Here is a 19594-nt window from a genome sequence, read left to right as displayed (position 1 = left end):
GTCCCAGGGAAGGTTACAACAATTTTAAAACATATAATTAAAAACAGTTAAAAGCAACCTTAACAACATCACAGAAAACATGGTGGGTCCTAAAAATATACATGTTCTGACCAACTGTCAGGATAAGTCTTTAGAATACAGTAATTCACTTCTATTTAATTAATTAATTTAATTTAATTTAATTTATTGGATTTCTTAGTTGCCAATCTGGCTGGCCATCCAGCCACTCTGGGCAACGTACAAAATGAACAAAATAACACGAAATGTTTCTACGTGGAAGCAAGAGAATTTCAGTGGGCTAGAACTGCACTGAAACTAATGCTTGCTTCTGTAAAATTTGAGGTGTGTTTTAGTATTAGAGAAGTAAGCATCTCAGATCAACAAGCCATAGGAAACAAGGCAAAAGTTTTCCTTCCCAGAGATCTCAAGTTTTCTGAGGGAAAAAAAACATGCAACAACACATGGCAACAAAAAGATTTTTTTAAAAAAAATGCGTAAAGATTTAAAGTCAACTATCTCTATAGTCATGTAACAGGACAGATTTAGTATCTTTCCAAAATTAGGTTAATACTATGAAGAGTAACAGAGGAACCCATTAAAAGACATCCCTCCAAGTAAACAAAAGCTGAAAAGATTTTTTTTAAAGAAAAATCTTCCCACCATACATCACCACTTCCCTACAGTCATTGCTCTGTTCACGTGCAGCTCTTATAACTGCAAAGAAAGAAGTCTAGCTGAAAACACCTTTGGTATGCACAGAGGGCCCTTAAAAATCTCACATCCTCCATACATTTCTGAGGAGTCTAAACTCTTTGTTGCACAGACACAGATGAGGATGGATGGAGAATATGAAGAAAGCAAAAAGAAGCAAGTGGCCCTAGTTACCTGAAGTATGCTCCAACACAAAGAGGGTGCTGCCAGGCACACTGACAGATGACCGGCCTCTGGATTAAAAATTCAGTTAAAGCATCTCTCTGCAAAACACCAGATGAGCAAACAGGGGAGGGCAAGGACCAAACTGATATTTCCTGATTCCTGAGGAGAGACAAAGAGCCAGAGGGTGTCACTTCGATCGCACAGATTCAGTAGACAGAGGACCCGTCAGCTCTGCCTTAGTTTCTGTCTTCAGAAAGATGAAAAAAGAAGAGGCAGGTTTGCATCCTAAATTGAGCATGACTCCACCGTCTTGTCATAACCTGGATCTTTTCCCTTTCTGGTAGTCTCTCTCTAACCGCTGACACACACCCCTCCTACTCCATCTGTCTGCGTGCTGGTGGAAGGGAAATTGAGGCATTCTCCCACAAACATCCCAGATCCAGCAAGTCAGGCACTGCCTATGGCTTCTTCCTCACAAAGCCAGGAACTCTTTGGCAATCCCCTTCCCCGAGTCCTCTTTTCTGAAGGGCTACCAGATCTCACTGATTTCAAAGGGCTGCCTCCTGTATTATTTATTTATTTATTTATTTTAAGAGGCATTGGACATCCAAGCTAGTTTGGAAGAGACTTGACAAGTTCTATTATTCTTAGTATTCTAGGGTCTACCTTACTTCACCAAACTATGGAAATAAGAGACAGCACCCAACTGCCTTCATTTCGTGAACTTGATGAGCTACAGGCCCTAATGATATTAATTATTAATGCATTATTAATGCATTATTATTGATTTATTCCAATTTACTAGCCTTCTGTTTTCTACAAGCAACAAGCCGCCAAGACAACTTACAATTTAAAAAATACAATAAAATGATTAACATTATACAGTCACACACACCCGTAAAAGTACCCAACCAAATCAAAGCCAGTTATAATTTTTGAAATAATAATTAAAAAAATTAAATTAAACAGCTTCCGAGAAAGCTCCTGTCCTTTTCCCAAGTATGATAAGCTTTATTTAATAAAATGCGGAGGGTGAGGGGGTACATTCTCATAGTCCTCCCCTCTCACCCACCTGCTCCCCTCCTCGCCTGCCCCTCTCTCTCTCCTCCCTCTCTCTCTCTCTCTCTAGCAACCATAAAGAGAGACGTTTGGTTTTTTACAGGGAGGGAGAGGCGCTCCATCAGTCACGCTGAGCTAAGCCAATCCGCGCGCCGCGCTACGGCAAGCCCGGCCAAACGGGCCAATGGCGGGACGGGAGGGCGGTTACGTACAGCGCGCGCCCGCTCGAACCGATGAGCCCGCCCGCGGCTTCGCTTTGTCGCAGTGCAGCGCCCTCCTCCCCTCCCTCCCTCCCGCCTCTCCCCACAAGGCAGCCCGCCACGCCCCTCCGCGTCTGGTCGCCTAGCAACAAGCTGCATCGGGCATACTGCTGCTGCTACTGCTGGCGAACCTCCCAGGCGAGAAAAAGGTGCCTGTTTAAGGGAGGGAAGGAGGGAGGTGGGGACGCTGCGGGAGGGATGAAGAGCGAAGGGCACGGTGGTGGTGGAAGTCGATTCGAGAGTGACTTGAGGAAAAGAGGCGCGGGCCCGCGCACAAACGTATAATTTCGTAAAAGACAATTGCGTGTACCTGACAATGACGTCACCCAGGCCCAACCATCCCTTACCTGCGGCGTATTCCCGATATATCTTTCAACAGATGATGTTCACAACACAAGAAAAACAATTGAAAATACTAAAATATAATACAGTTTTTGAAAACGCAATACAAAATAGACACCCATGGATTTGACAGGATTTTTTTGCATATATACTTAGAATTGCCAATATGTCATATTAACCAGTATATGTTTCTGAAATGTGAGCAACATAATTAAAACGGAGGACAAAAACTAAACTATAACCTCACTTGGCATCTCTGTCGCCACCACCAGCAAGACACCCCTTCCTCCCGACCAGATCTCTTCCTTTCTCTCTCTTCCTTCACATACACACAACCTAGCCAGCTCTGCAGTAGCTGGATGCCATATCAAGCCAGCTCCTGCCTCCCCCATTTGCTCTTATAAATCATTCATCATGATTATTGCTGCTTCTGGTGGGAGATTTGCAGAAGTCTGACCCTGACCATTTTGGTTGTTTTGGAAAATATATAAAATAACTTGTTTGGCCTGACTCTTGGAGGTGCCAGGGCACATGTCTGTCTGGAAAAAAACCTCCTAATCTCTGAGGTATGGAGGTTGCTTACAGGAATAGCACTCTGCACATGCTCTGTTAGCAAAATTACTCAACGTATTGTTCAAGTAACACAATTCCTGTTGACGGCTAAGGAGTGCACAGAGGGAGGTTCTGTACATCACCGAGGGGGAGGACTCTGCACACGTGTGTGTGAAATGGAGGAATAGGGATGTGTCTTTCTGTGCTTTGTTCACAAAAGCACATTTAAACAGTGATTCTCCTTGCAGGATCTCTATAGCTGGGGGCACGGTAGAAAGCAACTTTTTTCCCTACTTGCAGCATTGTACTTTTCATAGGATCATATGAGAGAAAATCACACCGAGGGGCACAGTTGGGGTGAGCAACAATCTACATTTGCTCTCTGGTATACAGTTGGGGTGATGGGAGAGGCTAAACCTGCACCCTCATCATGATGACTCCAACTGTTGAGAATAAAGGCTGTTGCTATCTGCACAGCCCCATCCTAGGTTACAGTACTAGGGCTGGGATGAGAAATCTGTGGCCCTCCAGATGTTATTGGAGTATGATTTGCATCATCCCTGGTCATTGGCCATGCTGACTGTGGCTGAAGGGAGTTTGTTTGTTTGATATATATCCCACCATTCCTCCCAGAAAGAGCCCAGGGCGGCAAACAAAAACTTCTCTAAAACATCCTAAAAACAAAAGACTTTAAAACATATTAAAATAAAACATATTTAAAAACAGCTTTTAAGAAACAGCTTTAAAAACATCTAAAAAAGCAATCTAACACAGATGCAGACTGGGATAAGGTCTCTACTTAAAAGGCTTGTTGAAAGAGGAAGGTCTTCAGTAGGTGCCGAAAAGATAACAGAGATGGTCCTGTCTAATATTTAAGGGAAGGCTATTCCAAAGTGTCGGTACCACAACACTAAAGGTCCACCTATGTTGTGCGGAATAGACCTCCTGATAAGATCATATCTGCAGGAGGCCCTCACTTGCAGGGTGCTGTGATCAGCTGGGTATATAAAAGGTAGGACGAGCTTTCAGGTTGAGTCTCAGAGTTTCAGAGTCCAACAATATCTGGAGGACCACAGTTTCTCCATCATGACACTAAAGACAAAATGTTGGTAATGTGTTTGTTGATTTCATTCGTTTATCTCTCACCTTTCAAGATATTTTTTTTCCAGTTCACTTTTATATAGATAGATGACTTTATCCTAAAAGCTTTTGACTTCAGAAATAATGTCCCATATGAAGTCCCAAGCGTTGAAAATAAATGGATGTGCCTTTAAAGTTCATGAATCAATCAGACATTGCAGTCCTGGATCACTTCTTACTCATGTGGCTGTCAAACCAAGTGTAGCACCTTGCATTGTCAGCGTGGCAACTGGAAATCAAGAAACAGGATTACCCTTAAAAGTTGAGAGTGATCCTATGATAAGACAAAAACTGCACATGACCAAATCTGTTCAGGTGAGCAATTTCCCTTCCCCACTTAGAATTTAACAAGAAATTTAAAGTTCCTCATTTTTTTCAAGATCAGCCAACTATAGGTGGATTTGCGGAACCACTGAGATACTGTAGGTAAGAGCTGAAATCAACACAGGGGATACATTTTTAAATGGTGACCATTTTTCATTTGAATATTCTGGCATAAAAACAAGAGGTAAGACTGTGTTCTTGTGGAATACACATACATCTAGTTACAGTAGGACTAACTTTGCATGCGAGGCTCACTAAAATGGAATTTTGCACTTCAGAAATGAAAACCATGTCAAGCTGGCCAAATACAGCTCATAATCAACAGGAAGTAATAAAACGGACTGAACCTGCAAAGAGGAAATGTTTAAGAGCACAGAAGCCCTAGAGAGCCTTAGTAGTAGTTTGTGTGTCTGCGCTGGGTAGGTTGAAGCTGCAGTTGCATCTTGTTACCAACCTAATTGCCACAAATCATGTCTGAAAAAAACATGGAAGGAGTGCACAGAAAACACCCAAAGTCAACTGTGTAGAAATGACATTATCTGGACTCTTAGTAAAAACTGAATGAACAAAGAATGATAATTCGAGACAGTAGGGCTAGTGTGGATGGAAGGTACTCGCACAGAACAATCCTCTGTGGGATCGGGGAAGAAGAAGTACCTTAGTGGATCTACTGCCTCATCCCAAGTCTTGCTGGTTTGCACCACCCAGGGAACAAGGTGCAAGATGGTTTCTTTTAATTGTTCACTATGCCAGCTCTAGGCTGGTGTAACTTAAGAAGCCCAAGGATTGGATCCAAAGCCACTGCCCCCGCAATCTCACCCCAAAACACGTTTGTTACTACCAGAAGAACTGCTAGTAGTAGCTTTCCACTCAAATGTTGGTGTTCTTTTCCATCAATGGAGACCTGCAGAGAGAGATAACCCCACCCAGGAGTGTAGTGGCAAATTCAGAAGTGCAGGGTCTCTTCATGATAGTCATACCATGCCCCTTAAAACCATGACCCTTCACTCGCCTCTATCATCATCTCCACACTCCTCAGTCTTTCACGTGCAAGTCTTCTCCCACAACAACAAACATCCCTAGAATGAAAGGAGAGTGTGTTAGCTACTGAGAAAAATCTTCTCAGTGGCTGACTTGCCTCCTTTCACTCTGATTGGCTCCAATCAGTAGGAAAGGACAAGGAAGCAAGTTAGAAGACTTTTCTCAGTGGGTAACACACTCCCCTTTCATACTGATTGGCTTGTAGGAGCCAGCCATCAACATTAGCAGTCACGATTGTGCTCTTAATTGAATTAGTATATTAATATAACCACTAGGGGGCATGAAATAAATTTCTAGCTTATTCTGTGCTTGTAATTAACCAATGGGCACCTTTCTTATTACCAAACAGGCATCCTTAGGAGAAGAGAATAATTTTCTGAGAAAGTTTAAAACTCTGCAAAAGGAACATCTGCAGCTCAAAGGTATCCTAAAAGAAAAGGAGTCATCAATATCAAGATTAATTAAAACACTTAAAGACCAGGTATTGTACATTTAGGTTTTCTGATTTGTGAGAGACTTAAGCGTTCAGTCATACCTCCACAACTTGTGATCCTTCAAGCCAAATTCAGCCCACAAATCAAGTGTGGGAGCTCACCAGAGGCTCAATGTCACATTTTTTGTCCTTGTCTGGGGTTACAAAAACAGGAAAGTTGTCAAGTATAACGTATATGCTTAGGGAAAGGCAGTAGATAGTGACTCTCTGATGAGTGCATCTAAATCAGGGATTCCAAAACTGGTCTGTGGCATGTCTGTGGATTTGCAGTTGAAGACTGCAGATGCCTCATCCACCACATTAAATATTCATATTGTTTTTAATTGAATTGTAATTGCTTTTTTATTTCTCATGTCGTATTTTATGGTATTACAATTTGAATTCTATGGAATACAATAAAATACAACATACACAAAATAAAAGAAGCAATAAAAATACAATTAAAAATCATACCACTTCTAGCACAGAACATTACAATTGCTACACTAGGCAGAAAAATCATCCAGTGGTCTACCAAGATCCTCAGCAATTTTCAAGTGGTCTGTGGGGGGGGGGAGTTTGGGAACCACTGATCTAAATAATACATGTGTTTTCAAATATCTGTTTGTAACATTCATGCATTGCATATTTTTTGGGGGGGGGCACATAAAAAACACCTTGGGTGGTATTCAATGCTAGTCCTACTCAGGGTAGACCCACTGAAGTGAATAGACATGATTAATTTAGATTCACCAATTTCAATGGGTCTGCTCTGAGTAGGACTTAGTTGAATGCAACCCTTTTGAGTTTTGCGGTTTCACCTAAACATCATTAAAATCCTATGCCCACTTACCTAGGAGCTATTCCCATTTGAAACTGAAAGGACTTAACTCTGTGTAGACATGCATGCAGAATTGTGCTGTTGCGGGCAGGAACTCCAGTCCTCAGTTGTGGATTTCACTTCCCGATAAGCACTGCCTAGCCTCCTCTCTGGTGGTTTTAGATGAGATTTTTTTTATTCCTCAAAGCTTTTTTAGATTACTGCAATGCACTCTACGTGGGGCTGCCATTGAAGACAGTTCGGAAACTGCAGCTTGTGCAAAATGCAGCAGCCAGATTGGTAACAGGGACCAGATGGTCCAAACATATAAAACTGATTCTGGCCCGCTTGCATTGGCTGCCTGTATGTTTCCGAGCTCAATTCAAGGTGCTGGTTTTGACCTATAAAGCCTTACACGGCTTGGGACCACAATACCTGATGGAACGCCTCTCCCAATACGAACCCACCCGTACACTACGTTCAAGATCAAAGGCCCTCCTCCGGGTGCCTACTCCAAGAGAAGCTCGGAGGATGGCAACAAGGGAGAGGGCCTTCTCAGTGGTGGCCCCCAAATTATGGAATGACCTCTCTAACGAGGTGCGCTTAGTGCCAACACTGTTATCTTTTCGGTGCCAGGTCAAGACTTTCCTCTTCTCCCAGGCATTTTAGCATGTGTTTTATATTGTTTTTATATTGTTTAAAAATTGTGTTTTAAATTGTTTTTAAAATATGTGTTTTAAATTGTATATTTGTTTTAATGTTTTTGATTGCTGTAAACTGCCCAGAGAGCTTCGGCTATGGGGTGGTATACAAGTGCAATAAATAAATAAATAAATAGATTGGCTTGTTTTAGATAGGCTGTTGTGTAGTTTTTATTTATTTTTTTGCTGGGTTTTTTATTTGGCATTTTGTGTATGGTTTTAGTTTGGAATTTATTTTTATTATTCTCTTGTATCCTGTCTTGGGATGATTATTAATTCTGACAGATGAAATATAAATAAACAGAATATCAAGAGACCTTATGAGGCCAATCCTAAATTACTACTAGGAATTAAGTTCAAAGGAAAACTGCATAGGATTAAGCTACAAATGTTTTTTAAAATAAGTTTGTTGATAATATGAAACCTCTTGTTTGAGAAAAGTCTGTTGTAATTAAAAATGTGTTTGTTCTGACCTAGAGCCCTGTGTGCACTTTACTGTGATGCAGGACTCTTGCGGACACAGACTATCCCGTTTGTTTCAAGAGAACAAATTTGCACACGCAAAGGAGTTTTCATTTCCCTGACATTTCTAAAGCAGCTTTTGCAGGCAAAGGAGCTCTATATTTAAGTCAGAGCTGCCACAATTATAGGAATGCCGGCTACAGCAACTAAATCTACAGTCCTGTTTAGGGTTGGGAGCTGCTGGCCGGTGTCAGTTCAAAAGCATTCTGCTGACATAATCAGCCGGTATCGATTCAAATTTGTATTTTGCCTGCTAGCCACATTTACCAAACTGTTTTTTCCTCACAAAAGATATTGATATTAATACTGATATTTTTAAAGAAAAAATCAATAAATGAAATATCTATATTTTGAAAGTAAATAACAATAAATGAATGGAAATATCAATAAGAATTATCATTCTTAATGTTGATATTTTAGTGGTGGATTTTTTTTAAAAAAATCCATTTTTGAGAATACCTGTGGAAAATTGCTACATAAAATTCAGATCTGCAGCGATAGAAAATAAGCTAATTAATAGAAAATTTGGTACCAGATCCAGACTGAGCAGATTTCTAGCACACGCCTAGCTATGTATGCCAGCTTGGTAATAAGAATGCTTAGTTGGGAATGTTACTACTTGTATGGTACCATTGTATCTGCCTGGAGGACAAAAGAAGAAAGGAAGAAGAATCAGGTTGACAGGGAAATAATATGTATTATTTAATTATATATTCTTAGGATTTGTTACAAAAGGACACAGGAAATAGGAGGTTGTGCTTAAAGGTGGTTTTTGAGCAAGGATTTGAAGGACTTTGTTCTGAGTAAGCAAACATGGGATGTGGCTGTATGAGATTAGTATAAGTGATTTGAATTTTTTTTTAACAGGCTACTGAGTATAAAACAGCAATTGAATCAGAAAAAGAACATCAGAAAGACACTGAAAGGCGACTGGAAGAATCAGAGCATTTAGTCAAGGAGAAGATCCAGTTGCTCAGTGAAACTATAACACATTACACAAAAATAATTGAAAAACAAGAAACAAAGGTTTGTCAAAAAGGAAAACAGGTACAATTTGTCTCTCTTGCTTTATTTAAATTAATACAGTAATACCTCGCATTAACATACTCAATGGGACCAGAGCGAGTACGTAAACCAAAAATGTCCTTAAAGTGAAGCACTACCTTTTAAAAAATTTTTTACCTCTTCTTCATGTGGAGCCTCAAAGCCCTGCGCTAAAGCCTCTGCTGCTGCGCTGCCGCGCCTCCCAGCCGATTTGCGGTGGCGCGATCGCGTCTATTTCCACCCCATGCTCTAAAGCCTCTGCTGCTGCGCTACCACGCCTCCCAGATGATCGCAATCGCGTCTCCCAGCTGATTTACGGTGGTGCGATCGCGTTTATTTCCACCCCCACGCGCTAAAGCCTCTGCTGCTGCCCTGCATTTCTGGAGAAATACAGGCATATGGAGCATGTACGTTATAGCGAGGCGACGTTAAGTGAAGCGACGTTAAGCGGGGTATGCCTGTATTATTTCATTCTAATACAGACTTCAGGCCACTTGGGCCCTTGAGACAGCTCACAATAAAACTTTATCCGGAACATAAACATTTTTCATATTTCCTCAGCATTTAGTGATCACACTGCCATATTTTGCTTCCTTGTGTAGCATGCAGAGCTGGTGTTTGAAATGAAAAAGCAGAACGAAGCTGATATAAGGTGCAGAGAAGAAAAGATTCTCAAGCTAAAGCAATATATTTCTGGTAGCTTCCAAGAAAAATCCCGGTATGATGGTTAAATGTCTGAAAGTGAGATCTCCTCAAATGATATGTGCGATTCTAAAGTTGGATATGTAACATTTAACTGAGGCTGCAATCCCTACCAGAAAACTCATTTTAGTCCTGTTGAAATCAGTGGGTTATTTAAGCAGCTTAATTCTGTGCAGGATTGAAGGCTTAATTTTTTTGCCTATTTATTCATGATCTGGGTCATGGGTCTGCCAAACAGCACTACATTTATGGAACCTCAAACATGTAGACCAGTGACAGAGTAGAATTGAAACCTTATATAGACCGAAGTGTTGCAAGATCACACTACAGTTTTTCAGGATACACAGTGGTTTCCTTCATGAATCAAAAAAAGGTGTAAAAAATGCTGTTTGATCCAGAGGTCACAAAGAGTGTCATAACACATGTTTACATGGGGCAACTGTTCAGCAGAATATGCAGGCTTAGCACTCGTTTTAAATTCAGAATTCCTATCAAATAGCTGACTTTCACTGACCTAAACTCAGCTGCAGGTTATGTCATCCTAGCAACATGCCAACTTTGTGTCGTAATATGACAGGCTGATACTAATCACAGATCCATATATGCTAACCCTTGTGCAGGACTGATCTACAGTGGACAAGATTACTAATGGTCTTTCACAAAGCCTTACTGGGGCGCAGCAGCAGGGGAAAGCTATTGCCTTCATAATCACTATAGAAAACAGGATGCTGGAATAGATGGGCTTTTGGTCTGATCCAGCAGTGCTGTTCTTAATAAATAACCCTGTTTAGTGACACTTTCCACCAAAGACTGGGTGAATCAGTCATAAAGTTGTAGTTAATGGGGGTCGTCCTTCAGTTGAATTGAAGAACATGTTGTCTAAAGGACAAAGCTTGATTCTTAAATTACATAGAATCATAGAGTTGTAAGGAGCCTATAAAGCCATCGAGTCCAACCGATGCACAATGCAGGAATCCAAATTAAAGCATACCCAACAGGTGCCAGTCCAGCCGCCTCTTGAATGTCTCCAGTGTTGGAGAGCCCACCACCTCCCTAGGTAATTGGTTCCATTGTCGTATGGCTCTAACAGTTAGGACGTTTTTCCTGATGTTCAGTCAAAATTTGGGTTCATGCAACTTGAGCCCATTATTCTGTGTCCCGCACTCTGGAATGATTGAGAAGAGATCCTGGCCCTCCTCTGTGTGGCAGCCTTTCAAGTACTTCAATCATCTCTCCTCAGCCTTCACTTCTCAAGGCTCAACATGCCCAGTTCTTTCAGTCACTCCTCATAGGGCTTTGTTTCCAGTCCCGATCATCCTTGTTGCCCTCCTCTGAACCTGTTCGTTTGTCTGCATCCTTCTTAAAGTGTGGTGTCCAGAACTGGACACAGTATTCAAGATGAGGCCTAACCAGTGCTGAATAGAGGGGTACAAGTACTTCACGCGATTTGGAAACTGTACTTTTGTTAATACAGCCTAAAATAGCATTTGCCTTTTTTACAACAGAGAGCGAGTGTTGGACTATGACCTGGGAGACCAGGGTTTGAATCCCCACATAGCCATGAAGCTCACTGGGTGACCATGGGCCAGTCACTGCCTCTCAGCCTCAGAGGAAGGCAATGGTAAACCACCTCTGAATACTGCTTACCATGAAACCCTATTAATAGGGTCACCATAAGTTGGGATCGACTTGAAGGCAGTCCGGTTCCATCTTTTTTACAGCCACATCACACTGTTCACTCAAATTCAGCTTGTGATTAACAATCATCCCAAGATCCTTTTCGCATATAGTATTGCTGAGCCGAATATGCCCCATCTTATACCTGTGCATTTGGTTTCTTTTTCGTAGGTGTAGAACTTTGCACTTACTCCTGTTAAATTTCATTCTGTTTTCAGCCCATCTCGAAATGTTAAACAGGTTGAGTTTATATTACAACAAAAGTGTTTTTTCTCATTTGTTTATAGAGGGGGAGGGAAGAATTCAGGTATCAGTCCTAAAGGTCTAGACTTCTGTTGCAGAAATATCTTATCTCCCCACTTTGAGATGTTTAGAAGAAAATAATGTATAGTTGTGGCTCATAATTGCAATGTATTACATAATCAATGTAGAATGAGGACTGGTACCTTGGCATTAATTGAGTTATTGTAACCAATCAGCACATCCGTGGTAGACAAATTGAATTGTATTGAGGCCTGATAAATCATGATAGAATTCCAATGTGGGCTATGGGTACTGAACAAGTTACTTGACCATACTGTAAAGAAACTGCTTATTGGAATTTGTTTTCTTCTTGCAGCGAACATCAAGAACAGACAGATGAACTAAGGAGAGAAATAAATAAATTTATGGAGAAATCAGACATTCTCAAAACAAAACTTGAAAAAGAGCTCAATTCGAAAAAGGTGAGAGAATGTGTTTAGAGATTTACTGCAAGCTGAAAAATCCATTTAGCAACTGAAAAATCATTGGGCCTCATTTCCATTGACATGGCAAAACTGTGCCCCTTCAGATAGGGGTTCACAAGATGGAATGTTCTTATATGCAACAAAATTCCCACTACATAGAAAGCTAGCATGTTAGGGAAGAGGGTTCAAGCCTAGATTCTCTATGACACGCTAGTTTTTTATACACAAGGAATATTTTTGCATGGAGGCACATTCCATTTTGTGAACATTCCAGGCATGGGGAAACTGTTAAACCTGACCATTGACCACACTAGGTGGAGCTGATGGGAGTTATGGTCCAACAACAGCTGGAGGACCACACCCTCATCCCTCCCTATCTGAAGTGGTACAGGCCCAATACAAGTTTACTACCTCAGTGAGATCAAATTCAGAGTTCCATGGGAAGTGTACAGTAGTTACACGCTAGTTCTACCTGCCTAAAAGTAGTTTTGGCTTGTGTTTTTCAAACAGCAGCCCCAATGCTGTATGGCAACCCATTTTTGAAACTGAGGGACTTTTAAAACCATACATTTATGGGGCTGAATCAGCTGTGTGGAAGCTCTCAACACGAAAACGTAGCTCAGTGGTAGAGCATGTGCTTTGCATATAAAAGATCGCAAGTTCACTCCTTGATATCTCCAATTAACAGGCTCAGATTAGCAGCTGATGGGAAGGACCTCTGGAGAGCTGCTGCTAGTCAAAGTAGACAATGATGTATAAGACTGCTCCCCAGTAGGCTATTTTGATGTCATATGTATTTGGGAGGCATGCAGGAAAATGGTGACCAAGGAAGAAGAATGGTGCAAATCTCGCTACCAAGTTGCCATCTTCAGTGTGCCACATTCACCACCCATACAAAACAGAGATTGCTCCAGGCTATTGCTCAGTCAGGTTTGCTTAAGTTGTTCACATTTAATACTTTTTTTCAGAGCTAGTTTAAGAGCAAATTTGTACAAGATGGAAAGTATACAAGAAACACTCCATAATGTAGGATTGTAATTTACAGGGTTCTTAACTGTTGCAGTAGCCCCCTTTGCAGTCTGTTTGTATGTCAGACATTGAATGTGAAAGGGCCAGTGCAGTTTAGGAAATCTTTAAATGAGACATTGGGTTACAAGAAATCCTGCACCATCTCCCAGCAACCTGCCTTACACCATTGTTGTGAGAATAGGGCAGGGGTGGGGAGCCTCTAGCCCATAGGCCAAGCTTAGTCGAACAAGTTTCCCCATTTGGCCCACAAGGCCGTTTTGGGTAAGCCATGCCCGCCTACAGATGTGTGGCAGGTAAGGAGGGGCTTGGCTGAAAGGGGCTTTGCAAGCACTGCCTTTGGAACTTCAAAGCACTGTGGCAGCAGACCACTGTATTGGTTAAGGTCACGGTAAATGACAATCCCTGAGGTTCTGGCCTGTGGAGTCAAAAAGGTCCCCCACTCTTGGACTAAAGGACCCTCTATGTATGCCAGTGAGCTTCTTAGAGGACGGGATGCAAATGGGTGGTGGTGTCATTTTTCCCTTTCTAGCTTTAAAATATATTCAAATATTCCTCTGGCATTTGTGTCCTTTCTCTCTCTTTGATGCATCATTTTCATTGAAGTCATTGCCTGTCTGAGTAAATACATCAGATAAGCATGTTATAGAGGTCAGCACAAAACAACTGCACCAGCAAATGTAGGAATTGCCTGGGCAACATTTGTAGTGTGTGTTGTCAATCACAAAACTAATTTCAGTATTCATCAGGATATTCCCCCCTCAAATCACTCTCATGACAAAGACGGTGAAGTAGGAAAAGATTATACCTCCTCTTTACTCATAAGTCAAGACACAGGAACACGGATCCTGCACAGGACACTTGCCATACTGGTGTTCAATTTTACTAGAAAACACACTTTTGTTTTAAGGAAATGGTAAGATTGCAACCAGTAGGAATCAAATCAGCTTTGAGAGGGGTTATAAGGAACACTTACAATACTTTAGTCATTTTTTACAGAAGCATCAAAGACAGAACTGGCACATATAAAGAAGTGAATCATAGGAGTTGGAAGGGACCTTGGAGATCATCTAATCCAACATTTGTTGAATACAGGATGCAATTACACCATCTCTGTAGCTGAATCCCTATGCCAGCTGATTCTGCCCAGATTGCTGTGACATTTACAGGAAGCCAAACCCTAAAGAGTATGGCCATGATCCTAAAAGCATCATTGTGATTCAGTTACAAGGTTACAGTTTATTATCCAATCTTGGGATAAGTATCTCATCATGAATGTTGTTGAAGAGAGCTTTGTGGCTCCCTCAGGTTGCTTTATTAACTTTAGAGTCAAGGACAGCTTACTCCAAGTGGCCTTTGTACAGTACTCTTCAGTTCCAAATTCACCATTACCTCTGAACATCTTTCCTGCTGTTTCTCAGTACAGCTGCATTATGATCTCTCACACAAAACAGTACACATTTCCTTATCTGTTGCTGAGGTATGTTTAAAAAGCCCATACCTTCACCAAATATACTTAAGGGCCAAATACATTATGCTTCTATAGGATGTGAATCTTTCAGAGAGTAACTTCCTCACACAAAAACACAACTAATTCCCTGAATTCATTAGAACAAAAGGGTAGCATTAACCCACCTTTCTATCTGAACTGTCTTTCTAGCCTGTTAATTTAGTTAACTCAGCCAAGCTGGAGGGTACATGCATGTTTCCTTGACTGCACTAAATTAAATGTGTACCTGGATGCATGATTAAAAATAACTTAAAAGAAACACAAATAGGATTGCTGTTCTAAGTGATGAAAGGTGCCTTCAGACAGTAATTTGTGTGAGGGATTCAAACACACACTGGAGCTTTAGGTTTGTGCAATAAAAGTGGATTAAAGAGCTCTGTTGCCCTAGCGCAGAGCTGGGAAACCTTTGGATCTCCAGTTATTTTGGACTACAACTCCCATGATCCCTAAGCAATGGCCCTGCTAGCTTGGGTTGATGGGAATTGGTGGTTCCACAGCATCTGGAAGGCCAAATGTTCCCCAGCCCTGACTTAGTGCAACAAATCCACTTTAAAAAAGGAATCAGACTTTTTGTAGTTTGGAAACCAACAGGTAAATGCATTGAAGAGTGTGGGGTGCATAAACAACTAATGGGAAGACATTGAAATGTCCCAGAAGCAAATCAGGGTGAATGCTCATTGTCTTCTAACCACCTTGCAAACAAATCAGAACAAATGTTCCATAAAGACAGTATATAATCTAACCTCCACATAAACTTTGTGCAAGTAAATCCACTCAATAAGTAGGTTGCCAGGAGTACAGCTTTAGGGCTCCTCCGTGCATTTACTATTGAATAAATATCTTTGGCTACAGTTGGGCCAGCTTCTGAGTGCTTTCAATTGTGCTTTTGACCTTTTTACACTAATTCTGATTAGACTCCCACACAATAAATATCTTTTTTGCACCCTGCTCCTAAATGTACAATGTTCTGATGGGGGGAAATCAAAAAGAATTAGTCAATGTAAATATTTTAATATGTTTATAAATTGCATGAATTCAAAATATGGCCATAACTTGCAGAGACATAAATAAGGTGACTGTGTGCACTCTGATATCAAGAAGAGTCAAATAAAAAAACCCTCATTTTTTGGCATGCAAGAACAACTGACCATTACCATAACTAATACTATCTAAATTTAAAAAGTGGCTGAGTCATACAATTGATATAGCTGCAGGACTATATTTCATTTTGAGGTGATACTTGTGATTTCAGTGTCAACTTAAAGTTCTCTAGAAAAGAGTGCTGTACTGAAGTTTCAATGGCATTTAATAGATTCATCAAGGTTAATCCAACTGCGTGATAAAACTTTTAGTAAAATCTAAGTCATTTACACCAACTTTCATTCTGGTGCCAATAAAACAAGTACAAAGTCAAAGAGTCACAGTCAGGGTTCACTATGCATACTTTGAAGTGCAATATGCATAGATATGAAACTCTTAAGTACAGTTCAAGCAAGTATAAAGTAAGATAAACCTAAGCATACAAGGAAGGAAGCCCATCAAATTCAGTAGGACTTTCTTTCAGGGAAATATATTTAGGATCCGGGTAGAAGTCCATCAATCAATAATGAATTCTTTTTAAGAAAAACACTTTTCAGCCTACTGATTTTACTATTATCAGAAAAATTAAATGTGACATTTAGATTTCACCAGCTGAAAACATTTGAACTTCTAATGAAAATGTAGAACATTTCCCCACTCCATCCCAGCCAGTTTGAATTTTCAAGATATTGAAAGTCAAGTATTTCTTTAGTTAAAATCTCAAGTTTACATACAGAAATTACCACCTAACTGCTTTAAGCAGATCATGACCAACAACTCCAGCAATATAGATAAAATTTCAGCCACCTGAATTTTCTTTCTCTCTGTGCAGGGGAACTCCAGTTTAAAAAAGATCAGTTCTTAGTCATGCAAACAATTTGGATTCGATGCACATGCTTCAAGGTAAACCGCAGGATGGTGAGTCCTAGGAGCTATGAGGTTGGATCTTGTGATGCCATTTGTGCTCTACTGGAGACTAATCCAAAGTGTGCTTCGATTTTCCCCACACTGTGTTATCTTTCTTGTATAGGTTTATCAGTGCTGTTGACCTACATTTTCTTTATGCTGCTTGCTGGAATTTTTTGCTTCCTGTGTTAATTGCTGTTTTATTATAATGATGGTTGAATGTATCTTGTGTTGTTTTTATATTTCTTAATATTTTTGAGGCTGTAAGCCAACTCGAATTCTTTTTTGAGAATTGAAAGGATATGTCTTTAAAATTAAAATCCAATAATAAAAGTATGACTGGCCCATCCTGCTCTAATCCTGGCTTTCCATTTTCTTGACCCATAGCTACTATCATCTCACTAAACAAGAATTTCAACACTGTCACCAGAAGCCGTTGCATTGCTCTTTTATTGAACAGAAAGGAGTCAAAGATGATTCCTGTCTTTCACACCTCAGCACATTAGTCAGTTATACTGTGCATGAACATAAACAGTTTTGCAAAACTACCTCAAGCAATACTATTAGATTTATGAAAAGTACCATATAAACCTGTTCACCACTATTCATTCTGTTTTGCCCTAGCAAATAAAACTGCTCAGAAATTAATGCAAGTAAAGGTGTTAGTTATAAGAACATTAATTGTTTTGTAGTGAAACTGAGGATAAGGAACTCTACAGAAGGATTTCAATTTAAGATTCAAAGAAGAAAATCCAAGATGTGCATGTGGCAGATTCAATACTTTCCAATTTTGGAAATTCATTTAAGACAGTCTAAAAAGAGGAATATTCAATTCTGTAGCACTGGAAGCTCCAAGCTGCTGCAGACATTGTAGAGCTTTGATGTACCACTATCTAACAAGTCATACCCTGAATTTAGTTTTATCAATCAAGTCCTCTCAGAAAAATCTGCTCTTTTATCTCGCTATACAGAATTATATGGCATCAATATAGTAGTAAACATTATTTTTTAAAAAAAACAACAATTTTTTATTTATTTGTCAGTCTGGCTTTGTAAAACACCATCTCACATGTAAGTAAATACCAAGTTTAGCATCCTTAGTAAAGCAAATACCACAAGATTACGATGTAGAATGTTTAACTTAGAAACTAAACAGCTCACATTTGCAATTTTAAGGGACTGGAGAAAAAGATTTATGTATATGTTTACGAAACATTCAGGCTGAGACTGCATATGATGGTGGCAGGTCTGAGTTTAAAACATAGATGTGCTACTATCCCATGTATTTTGAGCCTCAGCAAGGTATTCTCAGTGGATTGAATGAAAATTTCCAGGAAGAAGACAGGGCCAAAATATAGATCAGTATCCAACTAAACAGATCCATTAGCACAAGGATTTCCACTTGTGCAAAGGAACTGTCCCTCCTTCTGCGCACCCCACATGCTCCTGAAGTCTGTTTCAGAAGGCTGGGGGAACCCCCAGAATAGATTTAGGGGACATGGGGGCACATAGGAAGAGGAGAGCGGGAGTTGGATATTGCCCCTAAAGTGAATTAGAAGGAAAACCAGTGATGCAGCTTTTCTAGTTAAAGAGCAAAGTCCAGGCAAAGGATTACACGAAGTGTCAACCACAGGGATAGAACAAAGGCAGCATAAAGGAGCAGCTTTCAAGTCTCATAAAGGAGAAAGCTTATATATGAAAAGAGGGCCAATGTCATGGTAGCGCATATCTTCTTGGAACTACAGTTACTTAGGTTTGCTGCCAGTGCCGAAATGCCTTCTGTATAGAACTACTGAGGGAAATGTTAATCCACCTTCCCCGCCTTAAAGTTTTCCTGTTGATAGCCTGACATTTCCATGAGCCAAAGATTCATCTCACAAAAACTGGGTTTAAGAAAAGGGGAAAACCACAATCTCACAATATGCTTAAAGACACTTTGCAATCATGTTCTCTCTCAGTACCATCACAATGATGCTACACTCAGTGGATTCTTCAGTCACCAAGAGGAACCTGACAGCCCAGCTCCTTTTGCTGAGGGGCATAAGGTGTCAAGCCCTCTAGATTCCAAAGCTCAACCACTCCTGAGATAATAAAATTGATGCCAGCTTGCTTAATTCAATACTCAATGCCAAAGAACCAAGTATAGGGGTAGGCCAATAACATCCCTCACAATGATTCTACCCAGTGTGAACAACAAGTTACTTTGATGCAGTCAACAACAGTGTTCTGCTACATCACTACTGAATGGTCATCCTCAGTATTACTGGTGACCACAATATGATCACATTGATAAATCTTCAAACACATCAAAGGTCCTGTTTATCTCCACCAAGCACAGCAGAGCTGGCTGTGACAGGAACTTTACTGTTTTCTACAAAAACAGACTCAAAGGCTGCTTCTTGCTCTTCCAAAGTGTCAGCAGCTGTGGCTCCTCGAATCAAAGTGGTATTGCTAAGGATTGGTTGATGCTCTGTAACCTTCTCCAGCTCTGTGGTTCTCTTCCCTTTCCTTTTGCCGAGTATTCTGACATAATTAGCTGGTACAAGTCCTGTCGTCCGTCCGTCACAGCTAGCCAAAAGCCAGCCACGTATCTTGGGTTGTTGTTCTGGCAAGAAAAAAAGAAAGCCACAGTTATCATACTAGAGCCCATACACTGATAATGAGTTGTCAAAAGTATTTGGAGAACTCTGCAAAGACCGGTTCGGTTAGATTTTGTATGACCCTCCCAAACTTGAAGACTTGAACGAAAGCCAATCTGAAGAGCACACTTGAGATGTGATTAGTAAAATGGTCCAATGACCAAAAGATTAAC

The 19594-nt window shown here is 40.5% G+C and overlaps 3 protein-coding genes across 8 annotated transcripts in view; 1 reads left to right on the top strand and 2 right to left on the bottom strand.

The window, feature by feature from the left end:
- SANBR (SANT and BTB domain regulator of CSR) overlaps nt 1–2024 on the bottom strand; it is a 76699-nt gene extending 74675 nt beyond the window's left edge. For 4 of the 5 annotated variants that reach the window (XM_061626482.1, XM_061626480.1, XM_061626484.1 and 1 more), the window contains exons 1-2: nt 1949–2024; nt 886–1035 (exon numbers count right to left, since the gene is read on the bottom strand). The gene's annotated coding sequence lies outside the window, so the exon portion shown is untranslated. The other variant, XM_061626481.1, reaches the window with a different exon arrangement.
- Nucleotides 2025–4263: 2239 nt separating this feature from the next.
- LOC133384219 (uncharacterized) lies at nt 4264–16924 on the top strand. The gene is made up of 6 exons (XM_061626133.1): nt 4264–4544; nt 5944–6075; nt 8977–9135; nt 9756–9871; nt 12152–12257; nt 16907–16924. The coding sequence occupies exons 1-6, from the start codon at nt 4314–4316 to the stop codon at nt 16922–16924; spliced, it is 762 nt and encodes a 253-aa protein (XP_061482117.1). The 5' UTR covers nt 4264–4313.
- PEX13 (peroxisomal biogenesis factor 13) overlaps nt 16085–19594 on the bottom strand; it is a 17155-nt gene continuing 13645 nt past the window's right edge. For both annotated transcript variants that reach the window (XM_061625786.1, XM_061625785.1), the window contains exon 4: nt 16085–19387. In XM_061625786.1, the coding sequence (XP_061481770.1) occupies nt 19089–19387 (299 nt within the window). In that variant the 3' untranslated portion in view covers nt 16085–19088. The remainder of the gene's footprint in view (nt 19388–19594) is intronic.

Source organism: Rhineura floridana, chromosome 4 (assembly GCF_030035675.1).
Source record: "Rhineura floridana isolate rRhiFlo1 chromosome 4, rRhiFlo1.hap2, whole genome shotgun sequence".
NCBI classification, from domain to species: Eukaryota; Metazoa; Chordata; class Lepidosauria; order Squamata; family Rhineuridae; genus Rhineura; species Rhineura floridana.
This window is presented reverse-complemented; position numbering and strand designations above follow the sequence as displayed.

Bases quoted from the DNA above. Each gene is read 5' to 3' on its own strand.
- LOC133384219 (XM_061626133.1), top strand. From the start codon at position 4,314: ATGTCCCATATGAAGTCCCAAGCGTTGAAAATAAATGGATGTGCCTTT. The intron at 6,076-8,976 runs GTATTGTACATT...TTTTTTTAACAG, and splicing joins TTAAAACACTTAAAGACCAG to GCTACTGAGTATAAAACAGC. The intron at 9,872-12,151 runs GTATGATGGTTA...TTCTTCTTGCAG, and splicing joins AGCTTCCAAGAAAAATCCCG to CGAACATCAAGAACAGACAG.